At 38.5% G+C, this 17745-nt stretch overlaps 1 protein-coding gene across 17 annotated transcripts in view; it reads right to left on the bottom strand.

Annotated features, from left to right (window-relative positions):
• The window catches only part of Rims2 (regulating synaptic membrane exocytosis 2), a 540571-nt gene that overhangs the window by 408408 nt on the left and 114418 nt on the right, over positions 1-17745 (bottom strand). For 5 of the 17 annotated variants that reach the window (XM_052160864.1, XM_052160866.1, XM_052160869.1 and 2 more), the window contains one exon: positions 13701-13712. The exons of the other annotated variants lie outside the window; for them this stretch is intronic. In XM_052160864.1, the coding sequence (XP_052016824.1) occupies positions 13701-13712 (12 nt within the window). The remainder of the gene's footprint in view (positions 1-13700; positions 13713-17745) is intronic. 17 annotated transcript variants of the gene reach the window in all.

Below are 17745 nucleotides of genomic sequence, written 5' to 3'. Positions count from 1 at the left end.
CCCTTGAGGACATCGGTACAGGGAGAAAGTTTCTGAACAGAACACCAATCCTACATCAGATAGAGGGCTAATATCCAATATATATAAAGAACTCAAGAAGTTAGACTCCAGAAAACCAAACAACCCTATTAAAAATGGGGTACAGAGTTAAACAAAGAATTCTCACCTGAAGAACTTAGGATGGAGGAGAAGCATCTTAAAAAATGCTCAACTTCATTAGTCATTAGGGAAATGCAAATCAAAACAGCCCTGAGATTTCACCTTACACAAGTCAAAATGGCATTAAAAATTCAGGAGACAGCAGGTGTTGGCGAGGATGTGGAGAAAGAGGAACACTCCTCCACTGCTGGTGGATTGCAAATTGGTACAACCACTCTGGAAATCAGTCTGGTGCTTCCTCCGAAAACTGGGCACCTCACTTCCAGAAGATCCTGCTATACCACTCCTGGGCATATACCCAGAGGATTCCCCACCATGTAATAAGGATACATGCTCTACTATGTTCATAGCAGCCCTATTTATAATTGCCAGATGCTGGAAAGAACCCAGGTATCCCTCAGCAGAAGAGTGGATGCAAAAAATGTGGTATATCTACACAATGGAGTACTATTTAGCCATTAGAAACAATGAATTCATGAAATTCTTAGGCAAATGGATGGAGCTAGAAAACATCATACTGAGTGAGGTAACCCAGACTCAAAAGATGAATCATGGTATGCACTCACTAATAAGTGGATATTAACCTAGAAAATTGGAATACCCAAAACATAATCCACACATCAAATGAGGTACAAGAAGAAAGGAGGAGTGGCCCCGTTTTCTAGAAAGACTCAGTGAAGCAGTATTTGGCAAAACCAGAACGGGGAAGTGGGAAGGGGTGGGTGGGAGGACAGGGGGAGAGAAGGGGGCTTATGGGACTTTCGGGGAGTGGGGGGCTAGAAAAGGGGAAATCATTTGAAATGTAAAAATATATCAAATAAAAAAATCATTTGGATTAAAAAAAAAAAAAAAAACCTGACACACTGAAAATAATAGAAAAGAAACTGGGGAAGACCCTTGAGGACATAGGCACAGGGGAAAAGTTCCTGGATAAAACACCAATAGCTTATGCTCTAAGATCAAGAATTGATAAATGGGACCTCATAAAACTACAAAGTTTCTGTAAGGCAAAGGACACTGTCAAAAGGACAAAACGTCAACCAACAGATTGGGAAAGGATCTTTACCAACCCTAAATCTGACAGAGGGCTAATATCTAATATATACAAAGAACTCAAGAAGGTAGAACCCAGAACAGAGAACCAAATAACCCCATTAAAAAGTGGGGTATGGAGCTAAACAAAGAATTTTCACATGAAGAACTTCGGAGAGCTGAGAAACACCTTAAGAAATGTTCAACATCATTAATCATTAGGGAAATGCAAATCAAAAAAACCATGAGATTTCACCTCACACCAGTCAGAATGGCTAAGGTCAAAAACTCAGGAGACAGCAGGTGTTGGCGAGGATGTGGAGAAAGAGGAACACTCCTCCACTGCTGGTGGGATTGCAGGATGGTGCAACCACTTTGGAAATCAGTCTAGCGGTTCCTCAGAAAACTGGGCATGACACTTCCTGAGGACCCTGTTATACCACTCCTGGGCATATACCCAGAGGATTCTTCAGCATGCAATAAGGACACATGCTCCACTATGTTCATAGCAGCCCTATTTGTAATAGCCAGAAGCTGGAAAGAACCCAGGTATCCCTCAACAGAAGAGTGGATACAAAAAATGTGGTGTATTTACACAATGGAGTACTATTCAGCCATTAGAAACAATGAATTCATGAAATTCTTAGACAAATGGATGGAGCTGGAGAACATCATACTAAGTGAGGTAACACAGTCTCAAAAGATCAATCATGGTATGCACTCACTGATAAGTGGATATTAACCTAGAAACTTTGAATACCAAAGACATAATCCACATATTAAATGAGGTCCAAAAAGAATGGAGGAGTGGCCTCTGGTTCTGGAAAGACTCAGTGCAAGAGTATAAGGGAATTCCAGAACAGGGAAGTGGGAAGGGGTAGATGGAGGAACAGGGGGAGGGAAGAGGGCTTATGGGACTTGCGGGGAGTGGGGACCCAGAAAAGGGGAAATCATTTGAAATGTAAATAAAAAATATATCAATAAAAAAAAAGAAATAGTTAAAATAAAAAAAAATAGTTAAAGTAGAAAAGAATACAGGACACTAGGAAAAATGGCCTAGCACTTATTAGAACCACACAAACAGTTCAGTGAAATATATTATGATGAATATATAAAAATATGAATATATAAAAATGATGAATATATAAAAATATACTACTCCAGCCTTCTTTTATATGAGATGTCTCATCTGAGACTATGAAAGCTAAAAGTTCCTGGACAGATGTTATATAGACTCTAAGAAAAGACAAATGCCAGCCCAGGCTATTATACCCAGCAAAAATCTCAATTACCATAGACGGACAAACCAAGATACAATATCTTTCCACAAATGCAATCTTACAGAGAATAACACATGGAAAACACCAACACATGAAGGGAAACTACACCCTTGAAAAAGCAAGAAAGGAATCTTCTTTCAACAAACCTAAAAGAAGATATTCACATAAACATAAAAATAACATTAAAAATAACAGGAAGCAACAATCACTATTCCTTACTATCTCTTAACATCAATGGACTCAATTCCCTAATAAGACATAGAACAACAGACTGGATACATAAACAGGACCCAGCATTTTGCTGCACATTGGAAATGCACCTCAGTATCAAACACAGACACTACCTCAGCATAATGGGCTGGAAAACAATTTTCCAAACAAATGGTCCCAAAAAACAAGCTGGAGTAGCCATTCTAATATTGAATAAAAGCAACTTTCAACCAAAAGTTATAGAAAACTATAAGGAAGGACACTTCATACACATCAAAGGAAAAATCTACTAAAATGAACTCTTAACTCTGAATATCTATGCTCCAAATGCGAGGGCACGCACATTCATAAAGGAAACTTTACTAAAGTTGAAAGCACACAAAACACCTCACACAATAATAGTGGGGGACTTCAACACCCCACTCTCATCAATGGATAGATCATGGAAACACAAACTAAAAAGAGACACATTGAAACTAACAGAAGTGATGGACCAAATAAATTTAACAGCTCTCAATAGAACATTTCATCATATAACAAAAGAATATACCTTCTTTAGAGCACCTCATGGTACCTTCTCCAAAACTGACCATATAATTGGTCACAAAACAGGCCTCAACAAATACAAGAAAATTGAAATAATCCCACACATCCTATCAGATCACCACAGACTAAGGCTGGTCTTCAATAATGACAAAAACAACAGAAATCCCACATATGCATGGGAGCTGAACAACAATAACGCAGTCAAGGAAGAAAAAAAGGAAAGAAATCAAAGACTTTTTAGAATTTAATAAAAAATGAAGGCACAACATACCCAAACTTTTGGGACACAATGAAAGCGGTGCTAAGAAAACTCATATCTGTGAGTGCCTACAAAAAGAAACTGGAGAGAACATACAGTAGCAACTTGACAGCCCAGCTGAAAGCTCTAGAACAAAAAGAAGTTAATACATCCAAGAAGCATAACCAGCAGGAAATAATCAAACCCTGGGCTGGAATCAACCAACTAGAAACAAAAAGTACACAAAGAATCAAGAAAACCAAGAACTGATTATTTGAGAAAATCAACAAGATAGATAAAACCTCAGCCAGACTAACCAGAGAGCACAGAGACAGTATCCAAATTAACAAAATCAGAAATGAAAAGGGAGATATAACAACAGAAACTGACAAAATTCAAAAAAAATCATCAGATTCTATTACAAAAGCCTATATTTAACAAAACTAAAAAATCTGAATGAAATGAACAATTTTCTAGACAGATACTAAATACCAAACTTAAATCAGGATAAGATAAACCATCTAAACAGTCCAATGACCCCTACAGAAATAGAAGCAGTCGGGCTGGAGATGGCTCAGGAGTTAAGAGCACTGACTGCTCTTCTAGAGGTCCTGAGTTCAAATCCCAGCATATGGTGGCTCACAACCATCTGAAATGGTATCTGATGCCCTCTTCTGGTGTATCTGAGGACAGCTGCAGTATACTCACATAAACAAAACAAGAAATAGAAGCAGTCATTAAAAGTCTCCCAACCTCAAAAAGGCCAGGGCCAGATGGTTTTAGTCCAAAATTCTATCAGGCCTTCAAAGAAGACCTAACACCAATACTCTTCAAACTATTCCACAAAATAGAAACAGAAGGAACACAACCCCATTCATTCTATGAAGCCACAGTTCTGCTGATACCAAAACCACACAAACACCTAATGAAGAAAGAGAACTTCAGACCAGTTTCCCTTATGAATATTGATGAAAAATACTCAATAAAATTCTCAAAAAGCAAATCCAAGAACACATTGAAACAATCATTCACCACAATCAAGTAGGCTTCATCCCAGGGATGCAGGGTTGGTTCAATATATGGAAATCCATCAACACAATCCACTATACAAACAAACCCAAAGGAAAAAACTACATGATCATTTCATTAGATGCTGAAAAAGCATTTCACCAAATTCAACATCTGGTCATATTAAAAGTCTTGGAAAGATCAGGAATCCAGGGCCCATACCTAAACATAGTAAAAGCAATATACAGCAAACCAGTAGCCAACATCAAACTAAATGGGGAGACACTTAGACAAGGCTGCCCTCTCTGTCCCTATCTTTTCAATATAGTACTTGAAGTTCTAGCTAGAGCAATTAGACAACATAAGGAGGTCAAGGGAATACAAATTGGAAAGGAAGTAGTCAAATTATCACTATTTGCAGATGTTATGATGGTATACTTAAGTGACCCCAAAACTTCCACCAGAGAACTCCTACAGCTGATAAACAACTTCAGCATAGTGGCTGGATATAAAATTAACTCAAATAAGCTGTCGTCCTCTACTCAAAGGATAAATTGGCTGTGAAAGTAATTAGGGAAGCAACACTCTTCATAATACTCACACATAATACAAAAGATCCTGGTGTGACTCTAACCAAACAAGTGAAAGATCTGTACGACAAGAACTTCACGTCTCTGAAGAAAAAAAATTGAAGAAGACCTCAGAAGATGAAAAGATCTCCCATGTTCACAAATTGGCAAGATTAATATAGTAAAAATGGCCATCTTGCCGAAAGCAATCTATAGATTCAATGCAATCCCCATCAAAATTCCAACTTAATTCTTCACAGAGTTAGAAAGAGCAATTCTCAAATTCATCTGGAATAACAAAAAAACAAAAAAAAAAAACAAAAAAAAAACAACAAAAAAAAAAAAACAGGATAGCAAAAACTAACCTCAACAATAAAAGAACATCTAGGGGAATCACCACCATCCCAGACCTCAAGCTGTACTACAGAGCAATAGTGAGAAAAACTGCATGATATTGGTACAGTGACAAGTAGGGAGATCAATGGAATAAAATTGAAGACCCAGAAATGAGCCCACATACCTACAGTCACTTGATCTTTAACAAAGGAGCTAAAACCATCCAATGGGAAAAAAGAGAGCATTTTCAACAAATGGTGCTAGTTCAACTGTTGGACAGCAGGTAGAAGGATGCAAATTAATCCATTCTTATCTCCCTATACAAAGCTCAAGTCCATGTGAATCAAAGACCTCCACATAAAACCAGATACACTGACTCTAATAGAAGAGAAAGTGGGGAAAAGTCTCAAGAACGTGGGTAAAGGAAAAGGTCCTGAACAGAACACTTATGCTCTAAGATCAATAATCAACAAATGGGACCTCATAAAGTTGCAAAGCTTCAATAAGGCAAAGGATGCTGTCAATAGGACAAAACAGTAACCAACAGATTGGGAAGAGATCTCTACCAATCTTATATCTGATAGAGGGCTAATATCCAATATATACAAAGAACTCAAGAAGGTAGACTCCAGAGAACCAAATAACCCTATTAATAACTGGGGAACAGAGATGAAGAGAAACTTCTCAACTGAGGAAATTCTAATGGCTGAGAAGCACCTAAAGAAATGTTCAAAATCCATAGTTATCAGGGAAATACATATCAAAACAACACTGAGATTCCACCTCACACCAGTCAAAATGGCTAAGATGAAAAACTCAGGAGACAGCAGATGCTGGAGAGGATGTGGAGAAAGAAGAACACTCCTCCATTGCTGGTGGTATTGCAAGCTGGTGCAACCATTCTGGAAATCAGTCTGGCATTTCATCAGAAAACTGGACATAGTGCTACCTGAGGATCCATCTATACCACTCCCGGGCACATACCCAGAAGATTCTCTAACATGTAATAAGGACACATGCTCCACTATGTTCATAGCAGCCATATTTATAATAGCCCAAAGCTAAAACAACCCAGATGTCCCTCAACAGAGGAATGGATACAGAAAAGGTGGAACATTTACACAATGGAATACTACTCAGCTATTAAAAACAATGACTTTATGAAATTCACGGGCAAATGGATGGAATTTGAAAATATCATCCTGAAGACAGCAGGTGTTGGCGAGGATGTGGAGAAAAAGGAACACTCCTCCACTGCTGGTGGGATTGCAAGATGGTGCAACCACTTTGGAAATCAGTCTGGTGGTTCCTCAGAAAACTGGGCATGACACTTCCTGAGGACCCTGTTATACCACTCCTGGGCATATATCCAGAGGATTCTTCAGCATGCAATAAGGACACATGCTCCACTATGTTCATAGCAGCCCTATTTGTAGTAGCCAGAAGCTGGAAAGAACCTAGGTGTCCTTCAACGGAGGAATGGATACAAAAAAATGTGGTTTATTTACACAATGGAGTACTATTCAGCCATTAGAAACAATGAATTCATGAAATTCTTAGACAAATGGATGGAGCTGGAGAACATCATACTAAGTGAGGTAACCCAGTCTCAAAAGATCAATCATGATATGCACTCACTGATAAGTGGATATTAGCCTAGAAACTTTGAATACCCAAGACATAATCCACAAATTAAATGATGTCCAAAAAGAATGGAGGAGTGGCCCCTGGTTCTGGAAAGACTCAGTGCAAGAGTATAGGGGAATTCCAGAACAGGGAAGTGGGAAGGGGTAGATGGAGGAACAGGGGGAGGGAAGAGGGCTTATGGGACTTGCAGGGAGTGGGGACCCAGAAAAGGGGAAATCATTTGAAATGTAAATAAAAAATATATCAATTAAAAAAAAGAAAAAGAAAATATCATCCTGAGTGAGGTAACCCAGTCACAAAAGAACATACATGATATTAGCCCAAAAGTTCAGAATACTCAAGATACAATTCACGGACCATATGAAGCTCAAGAAGAAAGACCAAAGCGTGGATGCTTCAATGCTTCTTAGAAGGGAAGAAAATATGGAGACAATGTATGGAGCAGAGACTGAAGGAAAGGCCATCAAGAGACTGCCCCTCCTGGTGATCCATCTCATATACAGTTACCAAACCTGGACTATATTGAGGATGCTGGGATGTTCTTGCTGACGGGAGCCTCATATGGCTGTCTCCTGAGAGGCTCTGCTGGAGCCTGACAAATACAGAAGTGGATGCTGGGCAGCCAACTGCACTGAACCTGGAGTCCCTGATGGAGGAATTGGAGAAGGGACTGAAGGAGCTGAGGGAGTTTGCAGCCCAATGGAGGGAGCAACAGTGTCAACCAGCCAGACCTTCCCGGAGCTCCTGGGGACTGGACCACCAACCAAAGAACACCCATGGAGAGGCCCATGGCGCTGGCTGCATATGTGGCAGAGGATGGCCTTGTTGGATATCATTGTGAGGCACTACCCTTGGGCCTGAGAGGGTTATGCCCCAGTGTAGGGGAATGCTAGGGTGTTGAGGCAGAAGTGGACAGGTGGATAGGGAGCACCTTCACAGAGGCAGGGAGATGGGGAGGTGACAGGGGGTTTCTGGAGAGGAGACCTTGAAAGGGGATACCATTTGAAATGTGAATAAAGAAAATATCCAATAAAAATATATAAAAATAACTATGGAAACGCTCTATTGAAAACAAGCATTTGTCCCTTTGATGGAAGGAGGGATAGCCAGTTTGTATGGAGAATAGGAAGAGAACAGTCTTATCTGTTATAAATATCCATCCTCATCCCCTCCCTCATCCCTCTTCTAGCTTATGTTTGCCTCAATCTTGTGATTCTCCCACACCATCTAGAGTTCTAGGGCCATAGGCATGTACTGCTACCATTTTGGTCTCATTTATCTATCAATTTTATTGATTTTTTTAAACAATGTCTAAATTTTATTTGTTTATATTTATTTATTTATTTAAATCTAAATTTATTTTTACACTTTATCTTAGCCAAAAGGCCAAGAAGTATTGAAGGTGTTTATTTTTTTAAAGAATTGTTTATTTATTTATTTGTTTGTTTGTTTATTTATTTTAGGTATATGAGATACAGACAAGAGCCTAGGCATAACTGCCCTTTGAGAGGCCCTACAAGCATCTGACTGAGACAGAAGCACATATTTATGCCCAAACAATAGACTGAAGCAGAAACCCTTCTGGTTGAATTAGGGAAAGGCTGGAAGAAGCTGAGGAGAAGGGCAATTGCATAGGAAGACCTGTAGTCTCAACTAACCTGGACCCCTGAAACTCAAACTCTCTCACACTGAGCCACCAACCAGGAAGTTCACATGAACTGGTCCAAGCATACACACACACACACACACACACACACACAGCAGAGGACTGCCTGGTCTGGCCTCAATGAGGGAAGAAGGTCTTAACCCTGGAGAGATTTGAGGCCCCAGGGATTGAAGAGGGCTGGTGGGGAGTGGGGAGGACATCCTCTTGGAGGCAGGGGGAGGAGGGATGTGATGAGGAACTGTGGGAGGATGGACTGGGAGGAGGGTAACAACTGTAAAAAAAAAAATTAAGAGTAATTAGAAAAGAAAAAAAAAGTGGCAGAAGGCCAACCTCCACAAACTCCTCCTCTGACCTTTGACCTCCATTCATGTGCCAGGGCAGGCTTGTGCCCCCACATGCACACATCATGCTCATATATGCATCACCATAATCAATAACATCTGATTTTAAAAGAAACAAAAAATTGATTGCAGTTAGCAGAAAAAACTTAAGGGAAAAGTATTTTCTCTAGTTGTAAAAAGTTGTCTGAATGTGGATTGCTGTCTCCAAGCAGGTGAGGGCAGGTACAAGATAAGGCTACAGCCTGTGATTGGGCAGTGGATAAAGAAGATGGGATGAGAGGTTTAGAGATGGGAGAGTTAGGGACACGGGTAGAAGGAAGGGAAATGGAGGAAGAGAAGGATGAACCAGACCCATGCCGCGGTTTAAATAGCCACACATCACCATGGATGTCACAGAAGGGATGGATTAATACAGGACAATTTGTCCAATCTAGTGGGCAGCTTGTATCAATATCAATTGGCTCTGAGTTCACTGTGCAGATGTTTTGTGGGTTGGGAATCTACTGATATAAATCTGACTGATAAATTTCAAGCCTCTAGAGTTTTGATTTACCAGGCTACAGGGATCTGTGACAGCTAAACACAGCCAGCAGAAGGCTGGGAATGGGAGCAGGATCCCCAGCAGGAGAACAGCTGGGGGAGTCAGGCGGCCACCGCATGGGGACCATGGGGATCTTGGGAGCAGGAAACCATGTTACTAGAGCATAGCCAGCGCTAGTATGGGGTGCTTTTTTTTTTTAATATTTCACACAACATCTGACAGCCTTGGGTCAGTGGCTGTGATGATAACTCTTACATTTCAAATTACTACATGGAGAAACAGTAGTGAATTCGTGAAGCACCCTTCTGGATGTATCCACAACAGTATTTTTCAGGAGGATTGACATAAGAAAGCAACTAAGGAGGAAAGACCTGCCCTGGTAGTGATCTCACCACCCAGGGGTCTGGGAACACAGAGCAGACAGAAAAGAAGAGTCCGCCAGCTCCTGCACACTCCTCTCCCTCTGAGGAACTGTCTGCTACTGCTGCTTGCTTTTCTGGACATTACTTGGAAGTCTCCAGCTTCCTTAGTCTTACAGCATGGATTTCCAACACCCAAGGAGCTTCAAGGCCTTCAGTCTGAGACTGGGAGTGCATCACTGCCCCACCACAAGAGTTCTGAGGCTTCCAGGGTCTAGAACTGAGCCACTGTCAGGTACTCTGCCTTTCCAGCACACCAAAAGCCACTGCTGGACTATGTACCCTCCAGTCACAAACCCAGTCCAACAAACTCACTGGTTCTGTCCCTAAAGGACATTTGTTCAAATATATCCTAGGACTCTAATACTCCTGGTCTTTCTTTCCTCGTAACAAATGACAAATCATGTCAGGATATCACATTTGCAGTAAGAGGTAGTGTTGACTTTTGTGCAAAATATCATAACTTGTCAGAAACCTTTAGAAATTTTCTTCTATGCCATGTACTAGAAGGACTAAGGACCTTTTCCATTTCCAGTTTCAAGGAGAGCTAAGAAAGTTTTGTGGATTTTCACACTGCTTAAATATAAACTGCAAGAGAAAAGGAAATTGCAAATATCAGTTCGGACCCCACTAAGTAGGGTGCACATTTTCAACTGCTCAGCCTTTCAAACATATTTTACATGTAATATATTTGCGTCTTTCCTAAAGAAGATAATTCTAAAGCCTCATCAAACTAATTATAAAAATAAACTCCAAACCAAGATCTTTGAAAGCAAGCAAATCTCATCATGGTGTCTGGTGTATGAATCATTGTGAGCCACTGACTTATATATTTAAAATATTTAATAATCAAGGAAAAGGTAACTTCAGTAACAACTCACATTCAAAACCAGAGGAATAGAAATCTGTGGTATCCACTGTCCACAGTACACAGCGAAGCCTGTAGGACTTCAACCTGTCCAGCTACCCCAATTCAGTCATTCAAGAAGACCTTTCCTCACTTCATTTGTATTCCTATCCCCTCACTTCATTTCTATTCCTTAGGAGGAAAAGCTTTGTTCATTATCATTCTTGCCTTTACATGAGACCACTACTGACATCCATATGCTTTGTGGGAACTGTAAAGCTTGTATGTCTATTGCTAATGTGAGTATAAAAGTTTGTGTATTCCCTTGGGGCTGAGGAAATCGTATTTGCTATCAAGGTTAATTGCTTTAACAATTAGATTCATGTGGTTTTAAATTTTAAATAAGTTAAAACTGTATTTACTGATAAATATATCGGTAAAACTTTTCTCAAGTGTTTAACAGCTACAGGTGAATACAACCTTTTATGTACAAGAGTCACAAAATGGTCTGTAGCTTTATTTGCACGTTCCAAATCCACACAAACTAATTCATTTTATCTACTAGTCACCTCTTAACTAACTAGAGACTGATAAGCATGGAATCTTTTTTTCATGTTTAATGTGAAAACAATGACTTCTTGGAGTTTACGAAGTAAATATGAAGCATTACTTCACATTAACTTCGATAGTTACATTATGTCATCAAGAAGTAGCATGATAACTGATGTCACAATTTATGCTTTCCAAAAATGCTGTAATACATAAATGACATGAATTTATGTATGCTGCTGAGGAGTGGGGCCGCTCTAAACCTTACATACAGCAAGAGATGAGCTGCTAAATCAGAATACTTACAGGAGTTTAATAATGTTTCACACAGAACTTAAAGGAGGGAGGGAATCACTCTTATCCTAAATTTAAAGTCTGTTTCTTGTTTACCAATTTTCTGATACAAGCACTTCAAAGGACAACTCAATAATGTTTTATTAATATAGTAACTCTTAAATTCCCAAGTAAATGGTAATTTTGAGGCAGCTTCTGCAGCCAGTGATAGTGGGAGCCACTCACGGGAAACAACAAGCTATCTCACTGAGTGAGAACTCTTTCTGCCGGCTCCCAGAGATGCATGGGAGGACTCTGGTGAGGACCTGGCTAATCATCCTAGGAAAATGCCACCTCATCTGACACTGGAAGCTCATGGTAGATTCAAAACGCCTATCTTTGGGCTACTTTAAAGAGAGAGAGAAGCTATTTTATTCTAAGTGAGCCAGTCTTCAGTTAGACACCTAAAAAGAAAGGGCTTCTAAAACATGAACATGAGCCTTGACATTAGCAACCCAATTTCCACTACAAAATTACTGAAATAATTAATTGAAAAAACTAACTCTTACAGAAACCTTCTTCTAACTGACAAATAAACATCAAGGAGCCACCACTGACACAAATTATCTGGTGATCTTTTTAGTGTACATGTTTTAAAATGTCTGAAAATAAATCATAAACTATAATTCTAATTACACAATGGTAAAAGAATGGCTTGTCACTAGAAGCCATGTTTATTTAGCTGATTTTGGACATGAGAATGAAGTCTGGTCAGCACATGAAAACTAGGTTTCCATCATTACATTTCCAATTTCTAGGATAGGAGGCATGATAAAAAAAAACAAAACAAAACAAAAACAGATGGTAGTTAGACCATTATGCATCCTATATTAACTGTAGACACAAAAGTTGCCATAGAGACTCTGCAGGTCATTAACACAGGGGTTGTCTCTCTGTGGGTAAGCTGTGGAAGGAAGCAGATAGAAGACAGCTCATGGGTTCTCTGAAGAATCACCCCAAACAACAACGATGCACAGTTTGTGCATTAATTGATCTGTTAATCTTCAAAATAGCCTCTAAGTTTGTTAGGATTCCTACAGGATTTTTAAAAGAAAAGGAAATAACTATAGCACCTTTTCGTCTCCTCTGAGATTTCACTCCAATTCCATGCTCAACATTTGCCACAAGATGCATTGTTACCAACTGAGTAGCTGAAGACTTTAAAAGGAAGCAAACCTTCCCACTGTTTTAAAACATGGTACTGCTTAGAAGACTTTAACTACTTTGAATGTGAGCCATTTGAAATTCAAAAATCTGAAAGGGCTCAAGGCTAAGTTTGACTCATTAAAAGTTATCAGAACAGAAATATTGCTATCTTTATATGCAGTAACGAGTCTCTAAAGCAGATCTAAATGCAAATCAGACATTCTTGGGCAGATATAAAACTATTTAAAAAATTTACTAACTCCTCAAACAAACTATTGAGATAAAGCAGAAGTGTATTAAATATTTATGATAAACACAAGAAACATGTTTCAGTGAACCCACTTTCAATGGTATTTTAGTTTGTTGTTACAGTCTTTGACTTTAGGTATTAAGTTGGAAGCTTTATAAAACCTGACCAAGAGTGAATTTAGGAAAATATGTAATGTACTGATCATAATGGACAATGCTGTGCAATCATAACTACTGAGCACCAGTCTGTCTTTAGAGGGTCTCAAGAATGGGAGGATTGGATAGGCACAAAATCAGTAGGTGGTAATGTTTTCTACCAGAGACACAATAATGGAAGTGCTAACTTTTAATAACTAAAGGATCTATAAATAATTAATATTTTCACCTCTAATACAATGAAATGCAAGTTGTTTTTCAGTAAAAACAGCATGCTTAATATGCTTAAATATGCTCTACTGTTTAGCAACTGTCATGCAATATAACTAACAAAATATTTAGAATAATAAAATTAAATGCAACTATAAAATTAAATTGGCAATAACAATAGGAAAAAGTATATTAGACAGAAAGAAAAAGACTCTAACCACTTTGTCCTCCTGGTGTGAATATCCACGAAAGCAAGTTTAAAAAGACAGAAAAGACAAAACAAAAAAAGGAATGATTAATTCCATTATTAAATAAGAGCAGCTCTTAAGAGTTGTTAGTGAAATGGAAGTCAGAAAATGTTTACACTTTGATTCAATTATAAAATTTCAACTTTATATTTAGGAGGGAATTTTTACCATTTATTTCATTAAATTCAAATAAAAGCATGCCGAATATCAAAATATATTGAGATATAAACAAAATAATTTCCATAAGAGCAATTAAATAAGCAAATATCAGAAAAGAAAAAATGCCCTTTCACAATTCAACCTTAACTAAATCCTGAACTCAAGGAAAATAATTTGAAAACTGTTTAGAAATAAAGCTTTTACATATTAAAATGATAAAATATAGCATGTTCGATTCATCAACTACTATCAAAAGTAGACTAAATAAAATATTACATGAATTATGCATATCTGCTTCACAAATGATTTATTAACTTAGATTTCTTCTAAGTTTTACATAAATGAAATGAAAAATCATAAAATATTATATTTGGCAATTGTGGATCATAGCTCCAATATTGTAAATGTAGAAACAAAACAAAGAAAATACATATAGTCATGAGACCTTAGTTTTCCCTCAAAACCCTTTCTGCATACACTCTTTTCTCCTCCTATATACCGCCAAAAAGAGCAATGTCTCGACTGCCTGGTCCTTTCTGCTGGGGCAGACTCTTGGCTGGTCTGCTCCAGTGAAGACAACAGATCCTGATCCATTCTAGAGAACCCTCAGCACTCAGAGAAGTTGAAGATCCACTGCACTCAGAGTAATTGAGGATAGGCTGCACGCAGAGCAGTTGAACAACATCTTGACTGCTTCACTGAAGACTCAACAGTCTGAAGACCTCCCGGGAGATCTACTGCAGCCAGGGCAACAGATCAGCAGAGTGTCTGCCCCTCTGAAGAGCCCCCAGTTGGAAGGTGGGTCTTTCACAGGTGGTCTACCACAGCCAGGGCCACAGGCCTACCAGGAGACCTGAATCAACCCAGGGACAAAAGAGGCAGACTCCAGACAGTCACCCAGACCCATAAACACCAGGAATATCCAGATGGCAAAAGGCAAGTGCCAGACCATAAGCAACAGAAGCCAAGATACATGGGAATCATCAGAACTCAGTTCTCCCACCACAGCAAGCCCTGAATATAACAACACACCTGAAAATCAGGAAGCCTATCTAAAATCCTATCTCATAACGATAATAGAGTCCTTTAAAGAGGATATCAATAACTCACTGAAAGAAATACAGGAAAACAAAGGTTAACAAGTGAAGGAATTGAATAAAGTGATCCAAGACCTAAAAGTAGAAGTCAAAACAATAAAGAAGATACAAATGGAGGCAAACCTGGAAATGGAAAACCTAGGAAAGAGGTCAGGGACTACAGAAGCAAGTATCACCACAGAATACAAGAGATGGAAGAGAGAATCTCAGGTGTAGAAGATACCATAGAAGAGATTGACACAACTGTCAAAGAAAATTCAAAACATAAGATCCTCCTAACCCAAAGCATTAAAGAAATTCAGGACACAATGAAAAAAACAAATCTAGGAATAATCAGAATAGAGGAGAACAAAGAGTCTCAGTTCAAAGGACCTGAAAATGTCTTCAACAAAATCATAGAAGAGAATTTTCCCAACCTAAAGAAAGAGATGGCCATGAAGGTACAAGAATCCTATAGAACACCAAATAAATGGACCAGAAAAGAAAATCTTTTCATCACATAATAATCAAAACATTAAACACAGAGAACAATATTAAAAGCTGCAAGGGAAAAGGGCCAAGTAACATACAAAGGCAGACCTATCAGAATTACACCAGACTTCTTAATAGAGACTATGAAAGCCAAAAGAGCCTGTTCAGAGTTCATGCAGACTCTAAGAGAACACAAATGCCAGCCCATACTACTATACCCAGCAAAACTCTCAATCAAAATAGATGGAGAAACAAAAATATTCTAGGACAAAACTAAATTCAAACAATATCTATCTACCAATCCAGACCTACAGAGGATCCTAGAAGGAAAACGCCAACACAAGGAAGCTACCTGCACCAAAAAAAAAAAAAGGATGAGATATTAAGCATCTCACAAAAAAGCCAAAAAGAGAGAACCACAAGTACATAAAGCCACCTACAAAAAAAAAAACATATCAGGAACCAACGATCATCTCTCTTTAATGTCTCTGAATATAAATGCACTCAACTCACCTATTAAAAGACATAACCTAACAGACTGGATACCCAAACAAGATCCAGCATTTTGCTGCATGCAGGAAACACACTTCAATAACAAAGACAGACACTATCTCAGAATAAAAGGATGGAAAAAGGTCTTCCTAACAAATGGTCCCAGGAAACAAGCAAGAGTTGCCATCCTAATATCCAGTAAAATACACTTTCAACCAAAAGTTATCAAGTGTGATGAAGGAGACTTCATATTTATCAAGGGGAAAAATCCACCAAGATGAACTCTCAATTCTGAATATCTATGCCCAAATGCAAGAACACTGACATTCATTAAAAAAAAAAAAAAAAACGTTACTAAAGCTCAAAACACACAATAATTGAACCCCACACAATAATAGTGGGAGATTTCAACACCCCACTCTCACCAACGGACAGGTCATTGAAACAGAAAATAAACAGAGATATAGTGAAACTATGAGAGCTTATGAACCAAATGGACTTAACAGATATCTACAGAATATTCCTCCCTAAAACAAAAGGATACACCTTCTTCTCAGCACCTCATGGTACCTTCTCCAAAATTGACCATATAATTGGTCACAAAACAACCCTCAACCAATGCAAGAAGACTGAAATAATCCCATGCATCCTATCAGATCACCATGGCCTAAGGTTGGTCTTCAAGAACAGCAAAAACTACAGAAAGCCCACATACACATGGAAACTGAACAACAATAACTTGGTCAGGGAAGAAATAAAAAAATATATTAAAGACTTCCTGGAATTTAATGGAAATGTTGACACATCATACCCAAACTTATGGGACCCAATGAAAGCAGTGCTAAGAGAAAAGTTCATAGCATTTAGTGTTCAGGGAAAGAAACTGGAGAGATCTTACAGTAACAACTTAACAACATACCTGAGAGCTCTAGAACAAAAAAGAAACTAATACACCCAAGAGGAGTAGACAACAGGAAATAATCAAACTCAGGGCAGAAAATCAACCAAACAAAAACAAAGAAAACAATACAAAGAATCAACAAAATCAGAAGCTGGTTCTTTGAGAGAATCAACAAGATATATAAACTCCTAGCCAAACTAACTAAAAGGCCAAAAAGCAGTACACAAATTAACAAAATCAGAAATGGAAAGGGAAACATAACAACAGAAATGGAGGAAAATCAAAAAATCATCAAATCCTACTATAAAAGCCTATACTCTGTTAGTTTCAGTGTGTCAGGTTTTATGTGGAAGTCCTTGATCCATTTGGAGTTGAACTTAGTACAAGGAGATAAGAATGGATCAATTCGCATTCTTCTGCATGCTGACCTCCAATTGAACCAGCACCATTTGTAGAAAAGACTATCTTTTTTCCACTGGATGCTTTCTGCTCCTTTGTCGAAGATCAAGTGACCATAGGTGTGTTGGTTAATTTCTGGTCTTCAATCCTATTCCATTGATCCACTTGCCTGACATTGTACCAATACATGCAGTTTTTATCACTATTGCTCTGTAGGAAAGTTTGAGGTCTGGGATACTGAATCCCCCTGAAATATTTTTACTGTTGAGAATAGTTTTAGCTATCCTGGGTTTTTTGTTATTCCAGATGAATTTGAGAATTGCTTTTTCCAGCTCTATGAAGAACTGGGTTGTGATTTTTATGGGGATAGTATTGAATCTATAGGTTGCCTTTGGCACGATGGCCATTTTAACTATATTAATTCTGCCAATTCACGAGCATGGGAGATTTTTCCATTTTCTGAGATCGTCTTCGATTTCCTTCTTCAGAGATCTGA

Source organism: Apodemus sylvaticus, chromosome 17 (genome assembly GCF_947179515.1).
Source record: "Apodemus sylvaticus chromosome 17, mApoSyl1.1, whole genome shotgun sequence".
Lineage (NCBI taxonomy): Eukaryota > Metazoa > Chordata > Mammalia > Rodentia > Muridae > Apodemus > Apodemus sylvaticus.
The sequence above is the reverse complement of the archived record's forward strand: the minus strand, read 5'-3'. Positions and strand labels throughout refer to the sequence as shown.